Source organism: Daphnia carinata, chromosome 3 (genome assembly GCF_022539665.2).
Source record: "Daphnia carinata strain CSIRO-1 chromosome 3, CSIRO_AGI_Dcar_HiC_V3, whole genome shotgun sequence".
NCBI lineage: Eukaryota > Metazoa > Arthropoda > Branchiopoda > Diplostraca > Daphniidae > Daphnia > Daphnia carinata.
The window spans coordinates 6388009-6409602 of NC_081333.1; the positions used below are offsets into that span (position 1 = coordinate 6388009).

A 21594-nucleotide genomic window follows, 5' to 3' on the forward strand; every position below is an offset into this window, starting at 1 on the left:
TTTGGCCAACCGAAATGTAACACTGATGTCGCTGCTCGCATGAAACAAGTTTGATTTCTTAAAAGCTAGGGTCGCAAATTTTATGACGAGTATTGCATTGTTTATTTTAAGTTTTACCTAATTGGCATTCGACTGAACAATATTGCTGAGACAAATCGATAGGCCATCGGCCTAATGTGAATATGTAAGGGCTGTCATCTCCTTATTTATTTCAATCTGAAACTCACATTTTCTGTCGTCTTAAAATTTTCTAGACCTTACATTTCAGTTATCCCTTAGACGTCGCAAAAAATAATGGTGAACACAACCGCAGAAGGACGAAGTGCCGGCTGGAAATTAATTAGGCCTAATTATTAAATCATCAGTCTAAATATAAGTCTAAATGATTAGCCTAAATATTAATTGATATTCCAGAAGCAAGCAGAAATAATTTTCTTTTTATTTGTAATCCGTCGGACAATGAGAAATGCAAAAAAGGGCTTTTATTAAAAAGGGACCTCAATGAGGACATAATTATAATCAAATCAACATTTTCGTATTACACTTTGTTAACTGCTTTAGCTAATTATAGATAGAGGAACCCGTTTGGCAACGAAAAAATATTGCAAATTATAGTTCAAAGCCGAGCATTCTGTTCATTGTCACTAAAAAAAACAGAGCGTCTCTCGGCAAAAAGGTTTCACAGTTTCAAATGCAGCTTTGATGCCCAAGCTTTAGCACTAGATTTGCGCTTGTACGTTTAACTAATATTTGCAGAGTTAGCTTGCGCTGACAATGCCTATAAATAAAACTTAGGATAAAGCCTCTTCGAACGCTTTTTTTTTCGTTTTTATATTTCGTCTGCTTCAACGTCAGCAAGAAATACAAAACTTTGCTAAGGAGCAGACTGGTTATGAAGGTTGTTTGTGAGACCAAGAGCTGCGGCGTTGTAGAATAACTATGTCTCTGCTAGGAAAGGGAAGGCAACAGCTATGCGTGCTGCGTCCCAGCTATCGGTCTTCGAATTTTCTTCACTAATGGACAGAGAAAGGTGGGCGACAACACCCGAACCGAAAAGTATAACTTGATCGAGAAAGGGCAATCAGAGTACACAGAGAATGTTATATGGTAATCATCTAATTAAAACTGTCCTTATCCTACCTGACAGTCTTGACTCATGCACGGCACGGCTACGTTAGATGAATAATTAATCAAGATGTCGTGTACCCGTTTCCAATGCTATTTTCCCATCTTCTTTTTCGTCGTGGCAATACAACAGCAGAAATTCTAGTTGCCGATTGCGTTCAAAAAGTGGCAAAAAAAAAAACAAACAAAATAAAATAACTAAGTAAAAATAAAATAAAATCACAAATAAAAAAAGAAAATACCAGGTCAACCTGGTCGTTGCCTTCAACTTTCTTTCTTGCAGGAATTGAAGGAAAGAGCTATTGCATCTCGGCATCGTATATCCACGAATTCCAGGTCATATGTATATACAAAATGCACGTGTTTACAACAGAATTGGCATAAACCCTCTTCGGGTTTCGTTCATTTTGCAAATACAGACAAACTGACTGAACATATATCGTGACGGGAAAAGGGCTAAAAAATGTAATATTGTGGTCAGAGGGCTCGACGTATATTCTCACCGTGCCGCTAATGTGTTATGCTCCAGTCAAACGGTTTTTTATAGAAACAAAAGAAAAGAGAATTTAAAAGGGCATTAAAGATGCGCTACCTAGTTAAGAAGTTCACACGTGAAAATAAAGCCCTGCAAACGTAACTTTTTTGTTCTCTGGGCAAGTTATAAGAAATTCATTATACACAATAAAATTCCAAATCGATTAACGAAGCTGAGCTTTCAGTACTTCGAGTCGTGAATAAAACTAACTAAAATTTTACATAACAAATTCAGCTTTGGCGTTTCGAACCACATTGTCAGTAGCGATGACACAAACCATCATGCAAATGCAATTATCCATTGTTTCGGTGATTGTACCAACTTGAGAAAACGGCAATTTTCGATAAAACTATTTATTATAAACTCTGGTCTTCTGTGCCGTGCCAAGAACCTACAAATTTTGGAACAAATATCTGCAAACGCGACCCCTAATATCGTTGACTGTGAGGAAACGACAAGTAAGAATAAAAATAAAAAATTCAGCCATCTAATATCATAAACTTTGAAATTCCAAACTAGTAGAATTTAAATTTTAAAACGAGGTTTTCAAAAACTGAATAAAACGAAATGCCGGAAATACATCTACATATCCGTCATCCTCAGTTACGTTACGTTGCTCATGGAATTTCAAGGCGTTTGAGTATGACCAGCATCGGTACTCAACGTTGGCTGGGAGTAAAACTGCTCTTTGATTCTATTAGCGTGTCTGCTGGTCAATTTAGAAAATAAGAGCAGAGATGCGTAAATTTTTAGCATTGTGCGGTGTTCACCTATGCAGCGCACTAAAATACAGAGCAAAAGAAGTACTTATTCCAACTCCACCTGTTTATTATATAATTTCCGCTGATTTTTTATGAGGCGGGGCTATCTTTTATTTAATTTGCATCTTCTTTGCATAGACTGTTGGTAGTAGTCATACTAGCTAATCGAGTATTTTAATGATCTGTTATCAGGAGTTGAGAACGTTACGTCAGAAGCCTATATTTGGTTTTGTAAGGCGTTTTTGATAATGATATATAATGATAAATAATGATATTTTGATATAAAAATGTTCTTACTAACTACAGCGTCTGTAAGTTGCAATGATGGCTAAGGAAGTTCACGTTAAGAAAACTTACGAAATGTTTGTCCATACGTCCCTGTTTACATTATACCAAATTTTGAAAGATATCGAGCAATGTGACGGACTTCTCTATCAAGTGACCTATCAAGATTGCCCTCCAAAAGTACACCGCAGAACATTTTACGCCTCGTTAAAACCCCACTTAGAAAAACGATCAGTGGTTAATTCGTAGACAGCTTTTCCGATGTTATACGGGTCAGTTTGTTCATTTTCAAATGGCAGAATCTATGACGCTGTGCATCGCTAGATCTGCACGGCTAAGAAATATAATTTTTAAAAATGGTTTTCGCGTTTTAGCCCAAAATGTATTACGGCTTAGGGACTACTCAAACATCAAAACCAATATGGAAATACCAAATTTACTAAAATATTTGGGACCTGAATATTATGCTGTTTTCACCAACTTGTTGCTACCAAGCGAAATAATTGTAAAACAAGACCGATTGTAAAGCTCGCGATTCGCTGACGGATAGAACTCTGCATCTACGTACATTTTCCTTGCATTTATTATGAGTCAACGACGACAGAGTTGTCTTGGTTGAGAAACAAAATATACTGTAAGATATAGACAGAAGAAGAAATTTGGTGACCGGTTTCGAAAAAAAACTGGATTATACGCTGCCAAAAGGTGAAAACAACTTTATTATCATCGCCAGGTCACGTTGAAATCTAGGAGGTGGTTGACGAAGATTTCGTGCCCAGACTATGAAACAGTGGACAGAGAGAAATTGGTTACGTTTATTCTAGATCCCGTTCGGCTGCCTCTTTTTCTTTTATCAGCTTTCCTTTGCTCGGTTTTTGCTCCCTACCATTTTGGATAGCGAAGGGAAAGATGCACCTGTCATCGATCAACGTCGTAGCCATCTCTGTAGATGCAAGCGAGAGTTCTTCCTTTCTCGAGTTTTTGATTATGGTAGCATAGCTTCATTGGTTTCCCAGAATATGTATCCAGGTCTTTGTAGGGACAACGCACTTAAAAGAGGTAACAAAATTGACTTCCATTAATTGTACATGCAGACTGTTGATGACATTAATTTCTTTTCTTGTGTGTATCCAAAATCAACATTTTCCCTGTGGAACTACCGCGATTAACTAGATATCCTACTATTCCTATTGCTCGGCAATCACATCAAACTATTTGAATAGAAGTTCGATATGGTACATTCTGTTTCATGCAGCACCACATGGGAATCGTATGGTAACATGGAATTTTGCATTTGTAGCATTAACGTCTCAGCACCGACTGTCCTATTATATTGTCACGGCCATGGATCTTGTACCAAGATAGAGATATTTTAACATAGATATACAATATTTTACCTACATTTTAACCTGCAACTGACTTATCTTATTTTCAATATCACCTGCATATGGCAAATCATTTCATTTGGTATTGTGGAAACATTAGGCTAGGGATATACACAACACCATGAAATAGTCACTGTGTTGGTAACAGAAATGATAAACCAAAAAAGGTGAATCCTTTAGCCTTACTTTTTTTTTCCTGCTAGGGTCAGTTTTGGCATGTGTCAAAAATTCGATCCGTCGGAAAGGGAGTACAGCTGTAGCTTCCAAAAATTTATTACTGACTATCTAGTTTTTCAATGGCAATGCTTAAAACATTGTGGACATGCACATGGCAGAATGTAGGACTATTCCACAAGATGTATCGACAAAAGTAAAAGCTACTGGTATCGTTAACGTCTTTACTCCGTATTATAAAGGCTGTTACAGTAACCGGAACTTTACATTCAATAGCACTGGAACACCGAAAAGTCACTTTGAAAAGTTAACAGGTGCCAGTTACGATTACGCTTATTAATGAAAAAGTCACGCCATTTTTTGTGATTTTCAACCCCATTTTTTCTCCTTTGTTATAGGCTGCCACAACTAACAAGAATTAGATCCCTCACCTCAAAAACAGCGTAATTTTTTTGGGCCCCTCACATCTAAATTGGGAGAACGTTTCAAATTGAATTTGAGCAGTGGAAATTGTTTACTGAGTTCTCAAAGTTTGTTTTAAATATAGTTGTTGAGCAATTTGACAATGCTGAGACGTCTTAAGATAATTCCAAACCAAACTAATTGCCCTAACGGTCGTTTCGACAAAATAAAAGGGCAGATGAGGTAGAAATTCTGTTTCGTAACACCTACCAAGTTTGTCTTCAAAGAATTTTTCACAAAGCTAAAATTATGTCAATAAAATTTCGCAGATACCAAGAGTAAAAGTCGTTATGCGGTGTCCCTTGACGATTCGAAGTCATAGCTTACAAAACAACTGTTCCTGTTTTTCCGTGTCATCCTAATGCCGAATTATTGACACTCAAAGATAATTCAGACTGACTGGTTCTTCGACGTCCTGCTTTACAAAACCGATAGCAACACGTTCGACATAACCAGTTGCTCATTCAATCACCATCCTACATTCTACTTTTGAGTTTTTATACGAATGCTTCCACATACATTTCGATTAACTGTACCAAAGTTCAAAGAACCCGTGAAATATAAAGTTTAATTCAACATTCGCTATTTTTTAAAAATTACAAAAAACATTCCCTTTTATCAGCAGCCTAATTGGCCCTTTCTAATTGCATTGATTGTGCAAGCCTATATAATGGATGCACCACTTTGGGTGTACCCAAAAACAGACTGAGCGTAGCTCTCTAAGCACGGACGTAAAACTTCTTGTTGCTTTTGCTGTGATCCAGTAGCAATTGGCAAGGCGTGAAACACTTGCCATATGCAGCTTCAAATTTTCTCATAATGGTAACTAGTTTGTCAGCTCCAAATTCATCCACGAATCGGAAAGGTCCACCAGTAAATGGAGGGAAGCCCAAGCCAAAAACGGCTCCAATATCGCCTTCCGCCTGGTGATAGTAAAAAAACATTTAAGACTTGCTCATTCGTACCATATTGATGACTTTTTTTTACCGGATTGGCAAGAATACCTTCTTCTAGGCACAACAACGCCTAAATAAAGCAAGTAAATTGATATAAAGCAAGATATCAATACACGTAAAATTTCATTACACGTATGTCTTACCTCGTTAATGAAACGCGAAGCTAGTCTAAATTGGATATCCTCATCACTTTGTAATCCTTTGGGAACCAGCGAATATTTTTTAAGGACGTCAAGAGCCTCGGTGCAAACTGGTTTCTCGCCTTTGAATCCTTTCTCGTACACAAAGAAGCCCTTTCCTGACTTTCGACCTAGGACACAAAGGTAAGACTAAATGTTTCAAATAAGAAAAATTTGATAAGGAAAACGTGATACCAGTAATTCCGGCCTTGACTAAGGAATTTAGAACTTCCGGATTTGCTCCCGCAAAACGCTCACCAAAACACTTGGTTAAGTATTCTCCAATGTGGGCGCCGACATCAATACCTACTTCATCCGTCAACGTAACCGGACCAACAGGGAAACCGAAACTTTTACCCAGTTTGTCAAGCTTTCGTGGTTCGACTCCTTCCAGCAGAAGCCTAAATAATCGACATAGCTTGATTGAGCGAATATTCTTAAACAAGTTACATGCCTGTGCGTCTACCTGTAGGCCTCAGCCATCATAAAGGAGAGAACGCGTGAAGTGTAAAAACCCGGACCATCGCCTACTGTGATAACAACTTTACCCTGTCGTAGGCCAACATCTACAGCTGACGCAATCGTGTCGCGTGAAGTTTTCGGGTTAGTAATGATCTCCAACAATTGCATTTTGTCGACTGGAGAAAAGTAATGCATGCCAATGACCTATTGCCACCAAAAAGAAAGGAAAAGAAAAAACTGTACAATAGGTTGTTCAGCTCCAGCTGATGGGCTACGACAAAGGTTGACGTGACACTAGCTCTTTTTTAAAAATTATTAGACGCACAGCATTTTCAAAATTGTGGGTATTTGATTACCTTTTCGGGTCTCTTGCTGGCTTCTGCAATTTTCGTAATTGGTAACGCACTAGTGTTTGTCGCAAAGATGCAATGTTCTGGGATAATATTTTCCACTTCTTTGACGATACGATGTTTAAGGGCTAAATCTTCAAACACAGCTTCGATTACCATGTCACAATGTTTGAAGGGCTCGTAGCTTAGCGTTCCAACTAAATTGGAGGCAATACGATCGCGTTCGAAACTAGGGAAATAAAAAATAAATGTAAAATTCCAGCTCTAGCGCTTACGAAATACTTACCTAGTAATTTTTTTTCGCTTCATTGATTTATCTAACCCAGCATACACTTGATTTTGCCCACGTGCTAGACCACTAGCAGTTGCATCTTTAAGCAGAACTTCAAATCCTTTAACCGAAACCTGTGCTATACCAGCCCCCATTAAACCAGCGCCTATGACGCCAATCGTTCTAGCATGGGCAACAAAATTAATTTACAAGATCACACGAGAATTGCTTTAAGAAATTACTTTGCCGAACGTTCAGGTTTTCCGAATCTATTCTTTTTGCATTCTGTTTGGCCATGAAACAAGCCAATTAATCCTCGTGATTCTTTAGTCGCAGTCAACTGACCAAAGCCTTGATTTTCAGCAACGTATCCGGCTTCAAATCCTTTATCTACAGTTGTTCGTAACACTTCTAAGATCTACGTAAATCAAAATGATCTATTAAAATAAAATCTATTGCCAATAAATAACAAGAGTGCTTCTACCTTTAAAGGTGCTGGGTATAGCCCATTGGTTTGCTTCATCACCTGCGCTTTGGCTTTGTTGAAAATGTAATCTTTGACAAAATTATACTTTAATGCTGCTGCCAGGATGCGATCGGTGATTGGCTTTTCGCGCTTGGCCTTTAGTGTGCCAGATGCTAAATTTTCAGCTGTCTGAACAGCCACTTTTTCCAAATGCTGCAAAGTTCTAGAAAATTTCATGTATACAACAAGTAGCAAAGATTTTTGATAGAAATTACTGCTGGTCAGGTTTATCCAATCCTGGGCCCAAAGGTTGTACAGTCATATCAACTAGACCCAACTTTTTAGCTTTGTCTGCCTTAACACTTTTCCCAGTTAGGACCATATCCAGGGTAGTTGGAAGGGATGTTAACTGCAAAAAACGCTGTGTACCCCCGCCACCAGGAAGCAGGCCTAAAAGTACCTCAGGTAATCCCAAAACTGTCTTACTCTCGGTAACAGCAATACGATAATGACATGCCATGGCAACCTAAATTTGAATAATACATTAAGATAACATTTGTTTCATATATCACATTTTAAACTAACCTCAAGTCCTCCACCTATACAGGAACCCATTATGGCAGCCACAACAGGTTTTTTACTGTGTTCTACCTCCTGCAGTAAATCTTGGCATACTAAATGAAATGATAAAATTGGATAGTAAATTTTTTTTAGCCAGAAGGGTTGATTTCTAGTTGAAATGTTTCACACTTTTCGATATCTTGGAAGCTTCTTCTGCTGATTTACATTTCTGAAGCATTGAGATATCAGCACCTGCCATGAAACAGCCTGGTTTCCCTGTAAGGTTTAAAGTTGATTTAGGTAACTGAAAACTGAAAATGTGTCTGCATGAATACTTGACATCAAAACAGTTGCACGGATATTTGCATCTTTCGTAATGGCATCCATGATCTCTTTAAACTCAGCCATGGTTTCAAAATTAACTGTATTGACTTTGGAGTTTGGGGCATCAAGTTTGACCACAGCAATTCCATTTTTAACTTCATACTTCATGTGCACATGGCCATCTACCCTTCTCGATGTTGAAAACTGACATGAAGAAAGCTTACCTGCAGAATAAAATCACTGCTACAATACATCAGAATTTCGTTTTATATAAGTAATATATAAGACAATAACAGTTCTTGGTTCGTTTTCATAATATGAAATGAAAACAAAAATTATGTGAAGAAGCATGATGTTACTGCTGGTTACAGATAAATACTTTGAAGTATGCCAAATAACTTGTACAAGATGTTTTAGAAAATTTTGGGAAAGAATTAAAAAAATTACTTACTTAGCCAGCTTCTCTTGCTGAATGGGACAAACCCTGAAATGGAAATAAATCTTCCGGTAGCCATCACGAATCTAAAGTGATCTTTCGTTAATCGAAATGCAAAGATGTCTTGTAACCGTTGTTCACTCGAAAATAAAGGCCTATGGTTTCTTATCTTTTGCTTCCTTCCATGTGATTCAGGATTAAAACAGCAAACAGGCGCTTTCTCCTTTGTCCTTGGGAATGGTTGTGAGGACGTCTTCCAACCCCACCTATTGATGAAAAGTAATAGCTTTTTCATTTGCTGAGCTCATTAACTCGCATCTCAGGCCTTTTCTTGTGTTCCATGCAATCTCTGGGAAGTCCCAGAGAAAAGCCAAGATTGCGCGGAATTTCTCAGGATAATGGTGTTCCCGATTCCAAGCACAACAGCAAACTTTCGGCTATTTTCCTTGGTTGCTGCATGATGCATGATACTCAACAGCCATTGGTAAAAAAATATTACCAAATACCCTGTTCTTAGGATAAGGATAGGCTAAACTTTTGTTAACATGCGCTGATTATCCCCCTCCCCCCCTCATTAATCCGTCCGCGCAAGACACCCAGCGCTGTTAGAGCCCGTGTTAAAAAGCTCTGGAAACGATGGGTGTTCGGACACTAAGGGTTGGTGCTGTACTGTACATCCCGGTACTTTATTGACGCTTGGAAACTTGAATTTATTTATAAACAATTGGTTTAAGATTTTTCTGTATTCTACCTTCTACTATAGGATTACATGGAATATGGGAGATGAAGAACGCATATTCTTACTGTTTTGCAAACGCAACTTGCGCGTTGCCACATGTTTATTTCATACTAGTTTCTCCCTTCTGGGTATTCCTCATTAACTGTGATTATTGTATAGATATTTTTGCGGCTTTGTTGTCACGGCCAAACGTAGGGAACCAATAGTCCAAACGTCGCTAGACAGATGCACGCAGTGTCACGAACCATTCGTCCAAGTACCGAGGGAGAAAAGTTCAAATGTCGGAAAACCGTTGGCATCTAGCACAAAATACTCTATCCTAACGACTATGCCATCTGGCACTCGCACTGTTCCGTTGTCGGTAACTATAACTCTCCCAAAATAAACATAACATTTGTTAGTTAGTGTACACATGAATAAAGATACAAAGATACTGGTAATTTAAGTTTATAAAATGAAATGTTTCGATACTAACGTAATAATTGAATTGTTTACAAAAAAAGAGCAAATGTTTTTATCCGAAACCCATCGGGGTTCAATCGGGTAGGTAATCAGGAATGAAAAACCGATGCAACCAATTCATTTGCGGAAAAACATAATCGATCGATTTTTCCCGGTTGCTCCGATCACGATTATGTATCACGATTATGCCTCATTCCCTCCGCCTACCCTGATTTTTAGCATGAAAATGAAACAGTAGTCGTTTACAAAATGGCATCGGTGCAATCGGGGTAACCCAAAAGCTTTTCCCACCTTGCCCCTGGTGGACGAAGTGGTCTCCTGATTGTGTCGCAAATGATTTTTTACGGGACGATGCGGGGTACGGTTGGAGCCAAACGAGACCGATCCCTAATGTGATATGTAATGATAAAAATAAATCGAAGTGGGCAAAAAATTTTCAAAAGGCATTTATTTTATACTCGCTGGAATTTTCAAACAAAAAATGTGGGATACTAAGATACTGTCAATTGTAAAATACATCGGAACCCACTTATTTGTTCAACTTTAATTGGACGAGCGAGAAAAACTATTTCAAATAGTTCACTTTGCTATTATTTGTTTCCGTTCGAATCCAGCAAAAAACAAAAACGACCAGAAAATAAGGTTTTCCGCAAACACTATTATTTGTTTTTAACAATACGCTTTTCAAAGTAAACTTAACCAATAAGAAATGTCACCCCTAACACGACTAGCGACAGTATGGCAATGGGCGTTTGTTCAGCCGGAGATGTTCGACTTTGCCTTTCACAAAACACCACGGGGTAAAGTGCAGGGTTGGAAGCGATACTTTGAAAAAGTATCGGTATCGCGGTACCGATACTTCAATTTTCGAAAAATATATTGCGATACTACATTCAAGTATCGCACGCGTCACCGATACTTTTACTTTCAAAACGCCATCCAGGAGTAAAATTTATTACTAAGAAAAATAGTAGCCGGTGAAATAGGAGTGAAAAGAAATAGGACTGGAAAAATAGGACTGAAAATTTCCAGTCCTATATCTACCGGAGAATTAGGACAGGGAGAAATAGCACTGACTTTTAATAACTTTTTGGACAGTCCTATTTCTCCATGGCATCAGTCCTATTTCTCCTTAGAAATATTCCTATTTCATTTTCTTTCTTACATTAGGAACGATGAGCCTCCAATTCGGTAGGCAACTTATTGCGTAAGAGCGTCGGGCTATATCCATTTCCTTTTTTAAAAAGCCGCTGGCGTTAACTCATTAGTTAAATGGTTCCCAAAACATTTATCTCTTATCCTATTTTAATTTAAATTACTGGGAAACATGAATTATGTTTAATCTAATACAGTTCATTTAATAAAATACTATTAGAGCAAAATCAGAATATGTAAGAGCTGTATATAATGGAAAGATAGTTGTATGAAATAGTAAAATATTAGTGCGATTAGAAAAGTTGGAGATGACTACATAAAGTGCAATATAAGTAATAAATATTTCTGTAGTACTAGTAAGGTTGGGCCAGTCCAAGGCCTGGGTATAGGTGGCGCTAGCGTAATTAACGCAATTTTTAAGAAAATCGATCCATTTTTATGGTTTTCCCGCCTGCTAATTATTCTTATAACAAATTAGGAGTTCCCCTTTCTTGCCCGCCGACCCCCTCCCTGTTTCTGCCCGTCCATCACCTGACTTTTCTGCCGGCCAAGAACCCAGCTGAAGTTACCCGTCGACCCCCTCTCTGCCCGTCAAACCACTCTTTGCCCGTCGACCCCTCTCTGTCCATCAACCCACACTCTGACCGTCAACTCACATTGTGCCCGCAAAAATGCCTGCTGGGGGGCATCTACCTTTTTTTTTGCGTTTGCCCACCCTTTCGTCACAGTCTTGGCCCGTCAAAACCCCCGCTATAGTTGTCCGTCCACTCATTTTTTGCTTCTGCCCGCTAAGAAGCCCGCTGTTATTGCCCGTCGACCCTCTAGCTGCCCGTCGGCCCTCTAACTGCCCCTCGACCCACTCGCTTCCCGTCGGCCCACGCGCTGCCCGTTGACCCACTCGCTGTCCGTCGGCCCCTTCTCTGCTCGTTAATCCACTCGCTGCCCGTCGACCCTGTCACTGCCTGTTGGCCCCCAAACTGCCCATCGGCCCCCTAACTGCCCGTCGACCCACGCGCTTCCGTCGACCCACTCGCTGCCCGTCGAACCACTCGCTGCCCCTCAGCCCTCTGGCTGCCCGTCGATCCCATCTCTGCCCGTCACCCTACTCGCTGCCCGCCAAAACGAATGCTGTAGTGGCCCATTGACCTTTTCATTTGTTTTTGCCCGTCTTTCCCTCACAGCCTCAGCCCAGAAAATGCCCGTTTAGTTGCCTGTCCACTCACGTTTTGCCGCTGCCCGTCAACCCACTTTGTTCGTCAAGAACTCGCCGTTGTTGTCCATCGACCCCCTCTCTGCCCGTCAAAACGCCTGCCGTAGTGGCCAATAAAAATAATAAATAAAACTAATAAAATAAAATAAAATAAATTAGAATTTAATTAGAATAACAATAATAAAACGCCCTGCCTATCAGCTTACGTGCCGTTGCCCACCAATTTAAAGCAAAGCCCGTAGACTGAAAAATTGCCTAAATCCTCAATTCCACCCACAGTTTAGTTTTCCAAATCCCCATCCCACCAATTCATTGTAGCAGACGGCGGATTTGGCGCCAGCCAATCATAACACCCCGTAGCCGGCGGCGGTTTTGACGCCAGCTAATCAAAACAAAAGCACAATGTGACAGACACAGGCTCCTCCTCTTTTCCTTGTTTTTTTATATAGTATAGATGTCCTGTTTCTTTTTATTGTATATCATTGTTTACTTTTAAAAACAACAAAAACAATAATTTTCTCAAAATTTGCGCCAGAAAGACAATTCCTCGTTGGACGAAAAGAAGAAAAAAAAGAAAGGAAAAGATATATATCCTGGCAACAAATGCCTGTAAAAACTTACTTAGATTTTTTTTTTGGAGACATGCCAAATGTAGGAAATTTCAAATTGACACTTGTTTGCAGAAGAAAAAATTCTGAACTGACGGTAACAATACAACGACACGAAATAAGCTGCATCAGACGACGCACTGTGAGGACCAGAAGATTCTAATTTTTAAGTTATAGTAGACCTATCTGCTGACAGAAATAGTAGTCATATTTTTGGCTCCTAGATGGCGCCACATATTAGAAGTATCGGGATCGCAAGTCAAAATTTATGATCCGATACCGGTATCAATACTTTTAAACAAGAAATATCGCGGTACCGGTACCGGTGGTATCGCGATACTGCGATACTATCGCGATATTTCTTATTATCGCGATAGTCCAACCCTGGTAAAGTGTTACCAACCCGTTCCTCTAATTTTTTTTTTTTCAGTATTAGCGCATCTCACAAGGGTGAATACGCCCACTTAAAAATACATATGTGGTTGGATCTCTGCGCTTCTAATAGTTTAAAAACAAATCCCATTGTATACCATTTTTAAAAAATGAAATTTTGGCAAGACCACGGCTTTTCCAACACCGTTGCGGCATATGACTAGGGATTCCTGGAACAAAAATTCCAGCACCATCGTTGGATCCGATACCATGCCGTAAAACTGCCTCGTCCGTATCCTTATGCGTACCAGTAAACCTTTGAAGAGGACCTTATGGACACGATAGAGAATGTATTAGAAATTTTTTGAATAAATGAAAACAAACAAAAAATTACCGTCTTAACATTGAATTTTGACTTTTGGATCCAAATAAAATAAAATGGTTTTAGCTTTCGCTTCATCCAAGGATTTCTGGATTTAGTTATCGCCAAGTTGTTACGACGGAAATTACAGAACATTTCACTCTGTAACACTTAGACGTCATTCTTCCCAGATCCAGTCTCACGACAACACATGCGATAGCATCCCTTCCCAATATACGGTGAATCTTCGCTCAACTTCCTGGACAGGGGATACAAATAGAGTAGTCAGTTTAGAGCGTATATACGTATGACGAGTTTGTCCTTTTCTGTGGATGACTAGATGAGAGGATTCTCTATGACTCCACCACCCGACTCAAAAAACGAATTTCTGCCTTTCGCTTGTGGGTTGCCTTTCCGTTGGCTCTTCCACTAATTTCACAGGTAGCTGGAACTCCATGTTGATAAATACAGAATTAAAATCAATGGAAATTTGTGAGAACCATCGGGTACCAATAACTGCTTCAATGCGATCGTCATTTGCAACAAGTAATGGAAGCATTGCCATTTTACCCATGTACTCTACCTTGACCTTACATTCTCCCGTCAGTTCCACTGTGTTATTTGAAGTGTCGCGCATTACTCGCGTCGTCGGAGCCAAAGCAGGGCTACCTAATTTTTCCCTAACGGATTGCTGGACGATGGATGAAGTTGTCCCGGTATCCAACATCATGCCCAGCTCGATGTTCTGTATTTTCACGTTGAGATGGAATGGCTTAGTTCTATGCGTCATGGCAGATGCTTTCAACTTGTTCTTTGTGCCGATGGGAACGTTCGATCGAATAGTTATGGTTTCAAGTTTAAAAAACATATTCCAGTCGATATCCATTAAAGTTGGAAACCACCTCCGTCCAATCAGGTTCCGCGTATGTTCATTTTCGGACACTAGAAGTGAAAGAATGTGTTCTCTTCCAGCCAAATGCACTTTCGCGTTAAAGCCACCTTTTACACCAACCTCTGCTCCTGTGGTCGATCGTTTGATGGTGTTGATCTTAGTTAACGAAGGCTCACCGAGCTCTTTCCAGCTCCGCTCATTGATGATCGAGTCGTGACAGCCAGAATCTACTTTCATAATTAAATTATAACCATTGATTTCTAAATCGAGAATATATTTCTTACCCTGGTGGTAAAAGGTTATATTTAATTATTTTGAAAAGACTAAACATCATTTCTTGCGGTCTGTTATAAGGACACCTGCCCTTTAAGTGATTTCCGGTGAGCATCACTTCCAGCTTTCCTGTTTGTTATTTCCACATCAGGGTTTGTATATATGCCGTTATGGTTAATTTTCAATCATTCTTGACTATTTCGCACAATGTTCAAGAGTTAATTTAACATTTTTTCAATTGTAACATTAAAAAATGATTGAATAATTACCACCGCTTCACACATTTTCTTTTGAAGAATTGTGTATTAGACCTAAACAAAAATGCAGTATAATGTAATTACAATGCAATGCGATAAATAATTTTTTAGAATTTTATTAAGTTAATGTCAGAGTACATTATGGCAGCAAAAGCGATGACAATATACAGAAACAATCCCCACAATATGACAGTGGGAAATAGTGCTGGCGCATGCCGTCCGTAATCCGTATCTCTCACCACAGTGTTTTTTTATTCTAAGCTTTTTAATCACGCCTTTTTTTATTATTGCTAATTGATTATGCTTTTCTGAAAGGAGAAACAAATTGCGATAAAGTTCATTTTTTGCTTTTCCGTTTAATTATCTGTTATTCCATGAAAATAAGCATCTTTAGTTCGGACTGGCATTGATGTGATTCCGATGGAAATAACAAGGTATATAAGACTTGATCGGGACAGACATACCTTGAGGAGTGTCAGCGATGGATGGTCTAGCGAAAAATGGTTACTTTACTAGAAGCAGGCGAAAGGCTGGAGAAAATCGATAAATCTATCGTGTTGGATCATAATATGTGATCTGTTAAGATGCGGTAGGTTCGACGCCAATCGTCCCCGTCGCGGCCGCTTGGCCATTCCATGGTGACATGGCTTGGCAAAAAGTTCAAGTTAGATAGGTGGAGTTAAAAATAAGCCGAACAGACATTGCTCGCATTCCTCACTTTTGTAATTTTTGACTGGCCGTTTCGCTAATGCTATTTAGATTTAATATTGTTGCTTTATAGAGTAGAGACTAGTAACTTTGGGCCCGTCCAGGGCCGGGGAATAGGTGGCGCTAGCGTATTTTAACGCTATTTTTTGAGAAAATCGACCCACGCCTATTTTTCGCCCGTCTACTCTTAATTCTTTTTACAAATCAAGATTTCCCCTTTCTTGCCCGCCGATCCACTCCCTGTTTTTCCCCGTCCATCCCCTAACTTTCTCTGCCCGCCAAGAAACCAGCTGAAGTTGCCCGTCGACCCATTCTCTGCCCGTCAACCCACCCTCCCGACAACACACTCTCTGCCCGTCAACCCAACTCTCTGCCCACCAAAACGCCTGCTGTAGGGGCCCATCTACGTTTTTTTCATTTGCCCGTCCTTTTGTCACAGTCTCCTTCCGTCAAAACGCCCGCTATAGTTGCCCGTCCACCCTCTTTTTGCTTCGGTCCGTCTTTCCTCGTAGAGTCTCTGCCCGTCAACCCCTTTTGCCCGCCAAAAAATACGCTGTTGTTGCCCGTCGACCCTCTCACTGCCCGTCGGCCCACTCTCGTCCAGTCGACCCACTCTCGACCCGTCGGCCCTTCACTGCCCGTCAGCCCCCTTTCTGCCCGTCAGCCCCTTTTCTGCCCGTCGACCCACTCGCTGCCCGTCGGCCCCCTCACTGCCCATCAGCTCCCTCACTGCCCGTTGGCCCCCTCTCTTCCAATCGCCCACTCGCGTGGGCCCCTTCTCTGCCCGTCGAATCACTCGCTGCCCGTGGGCCCCTTCTCTGCCCGTCGACTCACTCGCTGCCCGTTGGCCCACTCGCTGTTGCTTTGCCCAACAAAGCTATTTTTAAGACAATCGATCCACATTTATTGTTTTTCCCGTCTACTATTAATTCCTATTACAAATTAGTTAAGAGTTTAGTTTAGAGTTTCCCTTTCTTGCCCGCCGACCCAATCCCTGTTTCTGCCCGTCCATCACCTGACTTTTCTGCCGGTCAAGAACCCAGCTAAAGTTACCCGTCGACTCCCTCTATGCCCGTCAAACCACTCTTTGCCCGTCGACCCCCTATCTGCCCGTCAACCCACATTGTGCCCGTCAACTCACATTGTGTCCGCAAAAATGCCTGCTGGGGGACATCTACCTTTTTTTTTTGCCTTTGCCCACCCTTTCGTCACAGTCTCGGCCCGTCAAAACCCCCGCTTTAGTTGTCCAACCACTCATTTTTTGCTTCTGCCCGCTAAGAAGCCCGCTGTTATTGCCGGTCGACCCACTCGCTGCCCGACTCCCCCTCCCTGCCCGTCGACCCACGCGCTGCCCGTCGACCCACGCGCTGCCCGTCGACCCACTCGCTGCCCGTCGACCCACTCGCTGCCCGTCGACCCTCTCACTGCCCGTCGACCATCTCACTGCCTGTCGGCCCGCTAACTGCCCGTCGACCCACTCGCTGCCCGTCGACCCCTTCTCTGCTCGTCGACCCCTTCGCTGCCCGACGACCCACTCACTGCCCGTCGACCCACTCGCTTCCCATTGACCCACTCGCAGCCCGTCAAAACGACCGATATACAATAGTTGCCCATTGACCTTTTCATTTGCTTTTGCCCGTCTTTCCTTCAAAGTCTCAGCCCAGAAAACGCCCGCTGTAGTTGCCCGTCCACCCACTTTTTTCCGTTTGCCCGTCTTTTTTGAATATTCTCTGCCCGTCAACTCCCTTTGCCCATACAAAAAACGCTGTAGTTCCCCGTCTTCCACCGTACAGTCTCTGCCCATCGGCTGAAAGCCCGTGGACTGAAAAGCCCGTAGACTAAAAAGCCCGTAGACTAAAAAATTGCCTAAATCCGCAAATCCACCTGCAGTTTACTTTTCCAAGTCCTCATCCCACCAATTCACTGTAGCAGACGGCGGTTTTGGCGCTAGCCAACCACAGCATCCCAAAAATTCACTACAGCCGGCAGCGGTGTCCAGCCAATCAAAACAAATGCACAGCGTGACGGACACAGGCTCCTTCTCTTTTCCTTGTTTTTGTTTGTCAACCCATTCTCTGTCCGTTAACCCACTCTCTGTCCGTTAACCCACTCTCTGCCCGTTAACCCATTCTCTGCCCGTCAACCCACTATCTGCCCGCCAAAACGTCTGCTTTAGAGGCACATCTACATTTTTTCCATTTGCCCGTCCTTTTGTCCAGTCGCCGCCCGTCAAACGCCCGCTATAATTGCCTTTTCACCCACTTTTTGCCTCTGCCCGTCGACCCACTTGCTGTGCGTTAACCCACTCGCTGCCCGTCGGCCCACTCACAGCCCGCTAAAACGACCGCTATAGTGGCCCATTGACCATTTCATTTGCTTTTGCCCGTCTTTCCCTCACAGTCTCAGCCCAGAAAACGCCCGCTGTAGTTGCCGTCCATCCATTTTTTCCCTCTGCCCCTCTTTTCTCGAATAGTCACTGCCCGTCAACCCCCTTTGCCCACCAAAACCCCGCTGTAGTTGCGCGTCTTCCACTGTACAGTTACCTATTGTAGCGCCCACTCGTTTTAAGCCAAGCCCGTAGACTAAAAAATTTCATTTATCCGACCTATTGTACAGTCTCTGCCCCTCAAAAGGCCCGTTTAGTTGCCTGTCCACTCACTTTTTGCCTCTGCCCGTCAACCCACTTTGCTCGCCAATAACTCGCCGTTGTTGCCCAATGACCCTCCTCTCTGCCCGCCAAAACGCTTGCCGTAGTGGCCAATAAAAATAATAAATAAAACTAATAAAATTAAATTAATTAAAAATTAATTAGAATGATAATAATAAAATGCCCTGCCCGTCAGCTTACGTGCCGTTGCCCACCCGTTTTAAGCCAAGCCCGTAGACCGGAAAATTGTCTAATTCCGCAATTACACCCCACAGTTTAGTCTTCCAAATGCCCATCCCACCAATTCACTCTAGCAGACGGCGGATTTGACGCCAGCCAATCATAACAAATGCGCAATGTGACGGACACAGGCTCCTCCTCTTTTCCTTGTTTTTTTTATATAGTATAGATTTTCGATGCAGTAGCAGTTGTAAGCGCAAGATGACGCAGTTGTAGCCCCTTTTTTTTGCTCTTGTTCTCAATAGCTGACGAGGCTATTATTGAAGGTATCCAAGTTTATAGGATCTTGGCCGTGGATATTTTCACAGCTAATTGGCTAAACAAATGGCGGCTTCTGGACGTATTATTCGAGGAATTTCCTCTCTTGTTTCTCGTAAATTTTTATCATCTAAAGGGCTCTTTCTGTTCCTTAATACATTTTTTTTTTTACCAGGAAAATGCTGTTCTAGCTTCTTTCCTAACAAATCACCAATCTTGTCTTCGAATGCATTTTTCCGGTATAACTCTACGGAATCACGACGTATGTATTTTGAAAATATGATGTATTCATTTTAATGTGTATAACGATAAAAACTGTTGCTGTCGTATGTACATATTTTTTTTACACATAATTGCACGTTTGTGAATCATTTAATCTTTACTCTGTCTGTGTGGATATAGCAAAAAAATGTGTTTTAATTTTTCAGCCACTGTGAGGAAAAATGATGCTGTTGCCACCTCAGGTCTTATGGACTTTGGATTATATGTAGCTGAATGTATGCCAAAGTATGTACAAAAAGTACAGATAGTAACAGGCAATGAACTGGAGGTTCTTGTTGCTCCTGATGGAATTGTCCCTGTTCTTCAGTTTCTGAAAGATCACCATCAATGCCAGTTTGCTAGTTTGGCTGATATTGGAGCTATGGATGTGCCATCAAGGGAGAATAGATTTGAGGTATATTGTTTTATTTTAGTTTCTGTTTTCTCTATGTTCTTACAATTTTCTATGTTCTAGATCATTTATAATCTCCTGTCTCTACGGTATAATTCTCGGATACGTGTCAAAAGTTACACGGATGAACTGACTCCAGTTGACTCTTGCTATGAAGTTTTCAAAGCTGCTGACTGGTATTATTGATATGTTCAGGGCAAGAATGAAACTTGCATACTAATATGATTTTGAAGGTATGAAAGAGAAATATGGGACATGTATGGAGTTTTTTTTGCAAACCATCCTGATTTACGGCGAATTTTGACTGATTACGGATTCGAAGGGCATCCCTTTCGCAAGGATTTCCCTCTCACTGGATACGTTGAAGTATAGAAAAAAACATCTGTTTGTTTTTACACATGTAGATATTCACAACGTCTTTCTTATAGGTGCGTTACGATGACGAAGTAAAGCGTGTCGTTGTTGAGCCTGTAGAATTGGCGCAAGAGTTCAGAAAATTCGATCTTTCAAGCCCATGGGAGACGTTTCCCAATCTTCGAACGCTTCCTGCTGGTACCGAGGAAGACCTGAAAGCTACCCAAACTGGTCCAGCAAAGCAATAATGAAAATGATTTATTGCGTTTCATTTGACAAGAGTGGCTTTAGTAGGTGTACAAATAATAAATACAGTAACAACCTGTAAGAGAAGCATTACAATTCGGTTTATTAACCGGGCGAAATCTTGAAGCCGCTGAGTAGAAGGTTGTCTCGATTTCGGCTCTAAAGGAAACAAGACGCCGTACAGATTGTTTTTTATGTACTTTATAATTCAACCATTTACCGTTTTAAAATCAACCATCATTGTTTTGAACGAACAGAAATCAATGCATTCACGCAGCATGTCGAACACTTCTCCATCAAGAACTGGCTGATGACTGAACATAATTTTAGGACATGGAAGCGACACCCATAAAGAAATTAATTACCTCAATTCTCTACAGAATTCTTTCATAGAAAAATCTGGAATGCTTTGCTTCAATTTTTGCTCAAGATATGTTTCAGCCAGCTGAGCCTACAGAATCCATAGACTTGTGTTTTAGTAACTAGCACTGTCCTGATAGCTGACATGATTACCTACATAATCTTGAAATATGCTGGTATAGATTAGCTTATTCTCTTCTTTATCATCGAACATTATACAGTGTTTGGCTATGAAGTTGTGCTGAATTTTCAAGAATTCTTCGCCTAAGGTAGAAAGAGAAAAAAAAATGGAAAACAAAATCCAATAATTAAAATTAAAATGACATGACACAATTATGTATTGCAATTTTGGCAGTTCTACATGTGATTCTTTATAAAACTGAAATTAGTTTCACCCTATTGACCTATGACTTACTTATTATTATTTCCTCAATACAGCCGATGCATCGATCAAATTTCACAAATTTAGGGTCTGCTGATTCAATATCTTCGTGACTAGATGTATCCATTGAGGTAAGGAACACAACCGACTAAACAATGATTTTGCATAAAAAAATTTAGAACGTATCTTAATGTCACTCCTACAAAAGAATTAATTGACAAGAACAGTGTTGTGTAAATTTCTTCAATCATTCACATTAATTAGGTAAAATGATTCAATCATCAGGATTATTTAGCCGACAACCTGAGCTATAAAACACATTCACAACACAAACTTCTACCATGAAGTATATATACCATGAGTAGTAACAGGGCATCCTTTGTACGGAAGAGCTTGAGCTCCACTTATAAAGCTCCACAGATGGCGTTGCGGCACTTAAATAAATCGCCAGTATGTGCTCCGGTTTTTGAGGGACAGAGTCTTTTGTGCTAGTTGCCTAAAGGACTCCAGGTTTTCCGACACTTCGACTCTTAATATAGCATAACACATTACCATAGTATATTGTATAACTATAATATAGTATACATAATAGATCTACGTTCATTGAAATAAATCCGAAGTAAAAGCTGGCAAATTTTCTTTGACGTCATTTCGTTCGTTCGTTG

General features: G+C 40.8%; 3 protein-coding genes across 4 annotated transcripts; 1 reads left to right on the forward strand and 2 right to left on the reverse strand.

Moving 5' to 3' along the window:
- Positions 1 to 5277: 5277 nt before the first annotated feature.
- LOC130685330 (trifunctional enzyme subunit alpha, mitochondrial-like) lies at positions 5278 to 8893 on the reverse strand. The gene is made up of 14 exons (XM_057508620.2): positions 8748 to 8893; positions 8308 to 8520; positions 8162 to 8248; positions 7997 to 8085; positions 7687 to 7937; positions 7430 to 7634; positions 7188 to 7363; positions 6961 to 7128; positions 6681 to 6903; positions 6329 to 6528; positions 6058 to 6263; positions 5827 to 5993; positions 5715 to 5753; positions 5278 to 5650 (listed from the first exon to the last, which is right to left on the reverse strand). The coding sequence occupies exons 1-14, from the start codon at positions 8809 to 8811 to the stop codon at positions 5447 to 5449; spliced, it is 2292 nt and encodes a 763-aa protein (XP_057364603.1). The 5' UTR covers positions 8812 to 8893; the 3' UTR covers positions 5278 to 5446.
- A 9982-nt stretch (positions 8894 to 18875) lies between these two features.
- On the forward strand, positions 18876 to 20274 carry LOC130685362 (NADH dehydrogenase [ubiquinone] iron-sulfur protein 3, mitochondrial-like). Of its 2 annotated transcripts, XM_057508662.2 has the most exons (6): positions 18876 to 19029; positions 19090 to 19176; positions 19343 to 19590; positions 19651 to 19763; positions 19821 to 19953; positions 20016 to 20274. In XM_057508662.2, exons 1-6 carry the CDS (start codon positions 18981 to 18983, stop codon positions 20187 to 20189), a joined length of 804 nt encoding a protein of 267 aa, XP_057364645.1. In that variant the 5' UTR covers positions 18876 to 18980; the 3' UTR covers positions 20190 to 20274. The 2 variants fall into 2 exon arrangements, with proteins under 2 accessions (XP_057364645.1, XP_057364644.1); XM_057508661.1 differs by having other exon boundaries at positions 18966 to 19176.
- LOC130685371 (ADP-ribosylation factor-like protein 2-binding protein) lies at positions 20185 to 21247 on the reverse strand. Its single transcript, XM_057508672.2, has 5 exons — positions 20963 to 21247; positions 20705 to 20811; positions 20553 to 20638; positions 20408 to 20501; positions 20185 to 20346 (listed from the first exon to the last, which is right to left on the reverse strand). Exons 1-5 carry the CDS (start codon positions 21054 to 21056, stop codon positions 20293 to 20295), a joined length of 435 nt encoding a protein of 144 aa, XP_057364655.1. The 5' UTR covers positions 21057 to 21247; the 3' UTR covers positions 20185 to 20292.
- Between the last annotated feature and the right edge of the window lie 347 nt (positions 21248 to 21594).

Coding starts and splice junctions, on each gene's coding strand:
- LOC130685330 (XM_057508620.2), bottom strand. CDS start 8,811: ATGGCTACCGGAAGATTTATTTCCATTTCAGGGTTTGTCCCATTCAGC. Junction 7,938..7,996: donor GTATAGGTGGAGGACTTGAG/GTTAGTTTAAAA, acceptor ATTCAAATTTAG/GTTGCCATGGCATGTCATTA. Junction 7,364..7,429: donor TATACCCAGCACCTTTAAAG/GTAGAAGCACTC, acceptor TGATTTACGTAG/ATCTTAGAAGTGTTACGAAC.
- LOC130685362 (XM_057508661.1), top strand. CDS start 18,981: ATGGCGGCTTCTGGACGTATTATTCGAGGAATTTCCTCTCTTGTTTCT. Junction 19,591..19,650: donor CAAGGGAGAATAGATTTGAG/GTATATTGTTTT, acceptor TCTATGTTCTAG/ATCATTTATAATCTCCTGTC. Junction 19,764..19,820: donor GTTTTCAAAGCTGCTGACTG/GTATTATTGATA, acceptor ATGATTTTGAAG/GTATGAAAGAGAAATATGGG.
- LOC130685371 (XM_057508672.2), bottom strand. CDS start 21,056: ATGGATACATCTAGTCACGAAGATATTGAATCAGCAGACCCTAAATTT. Junction 20,639..20,704: donor CCAGCATATTTCAAGATTAT/GTAGGTAATCAT, acceptor TGGATTCTGTAG/GCTCAGCTGGCTGAAACATA. Junction 20,347..20,407: donor TGATGGTTGATTTTAAAACG/GTAAATGGTTGA, acceptor TGTTTCCTTTAG/AGCCGAAATCGAGACAACCT.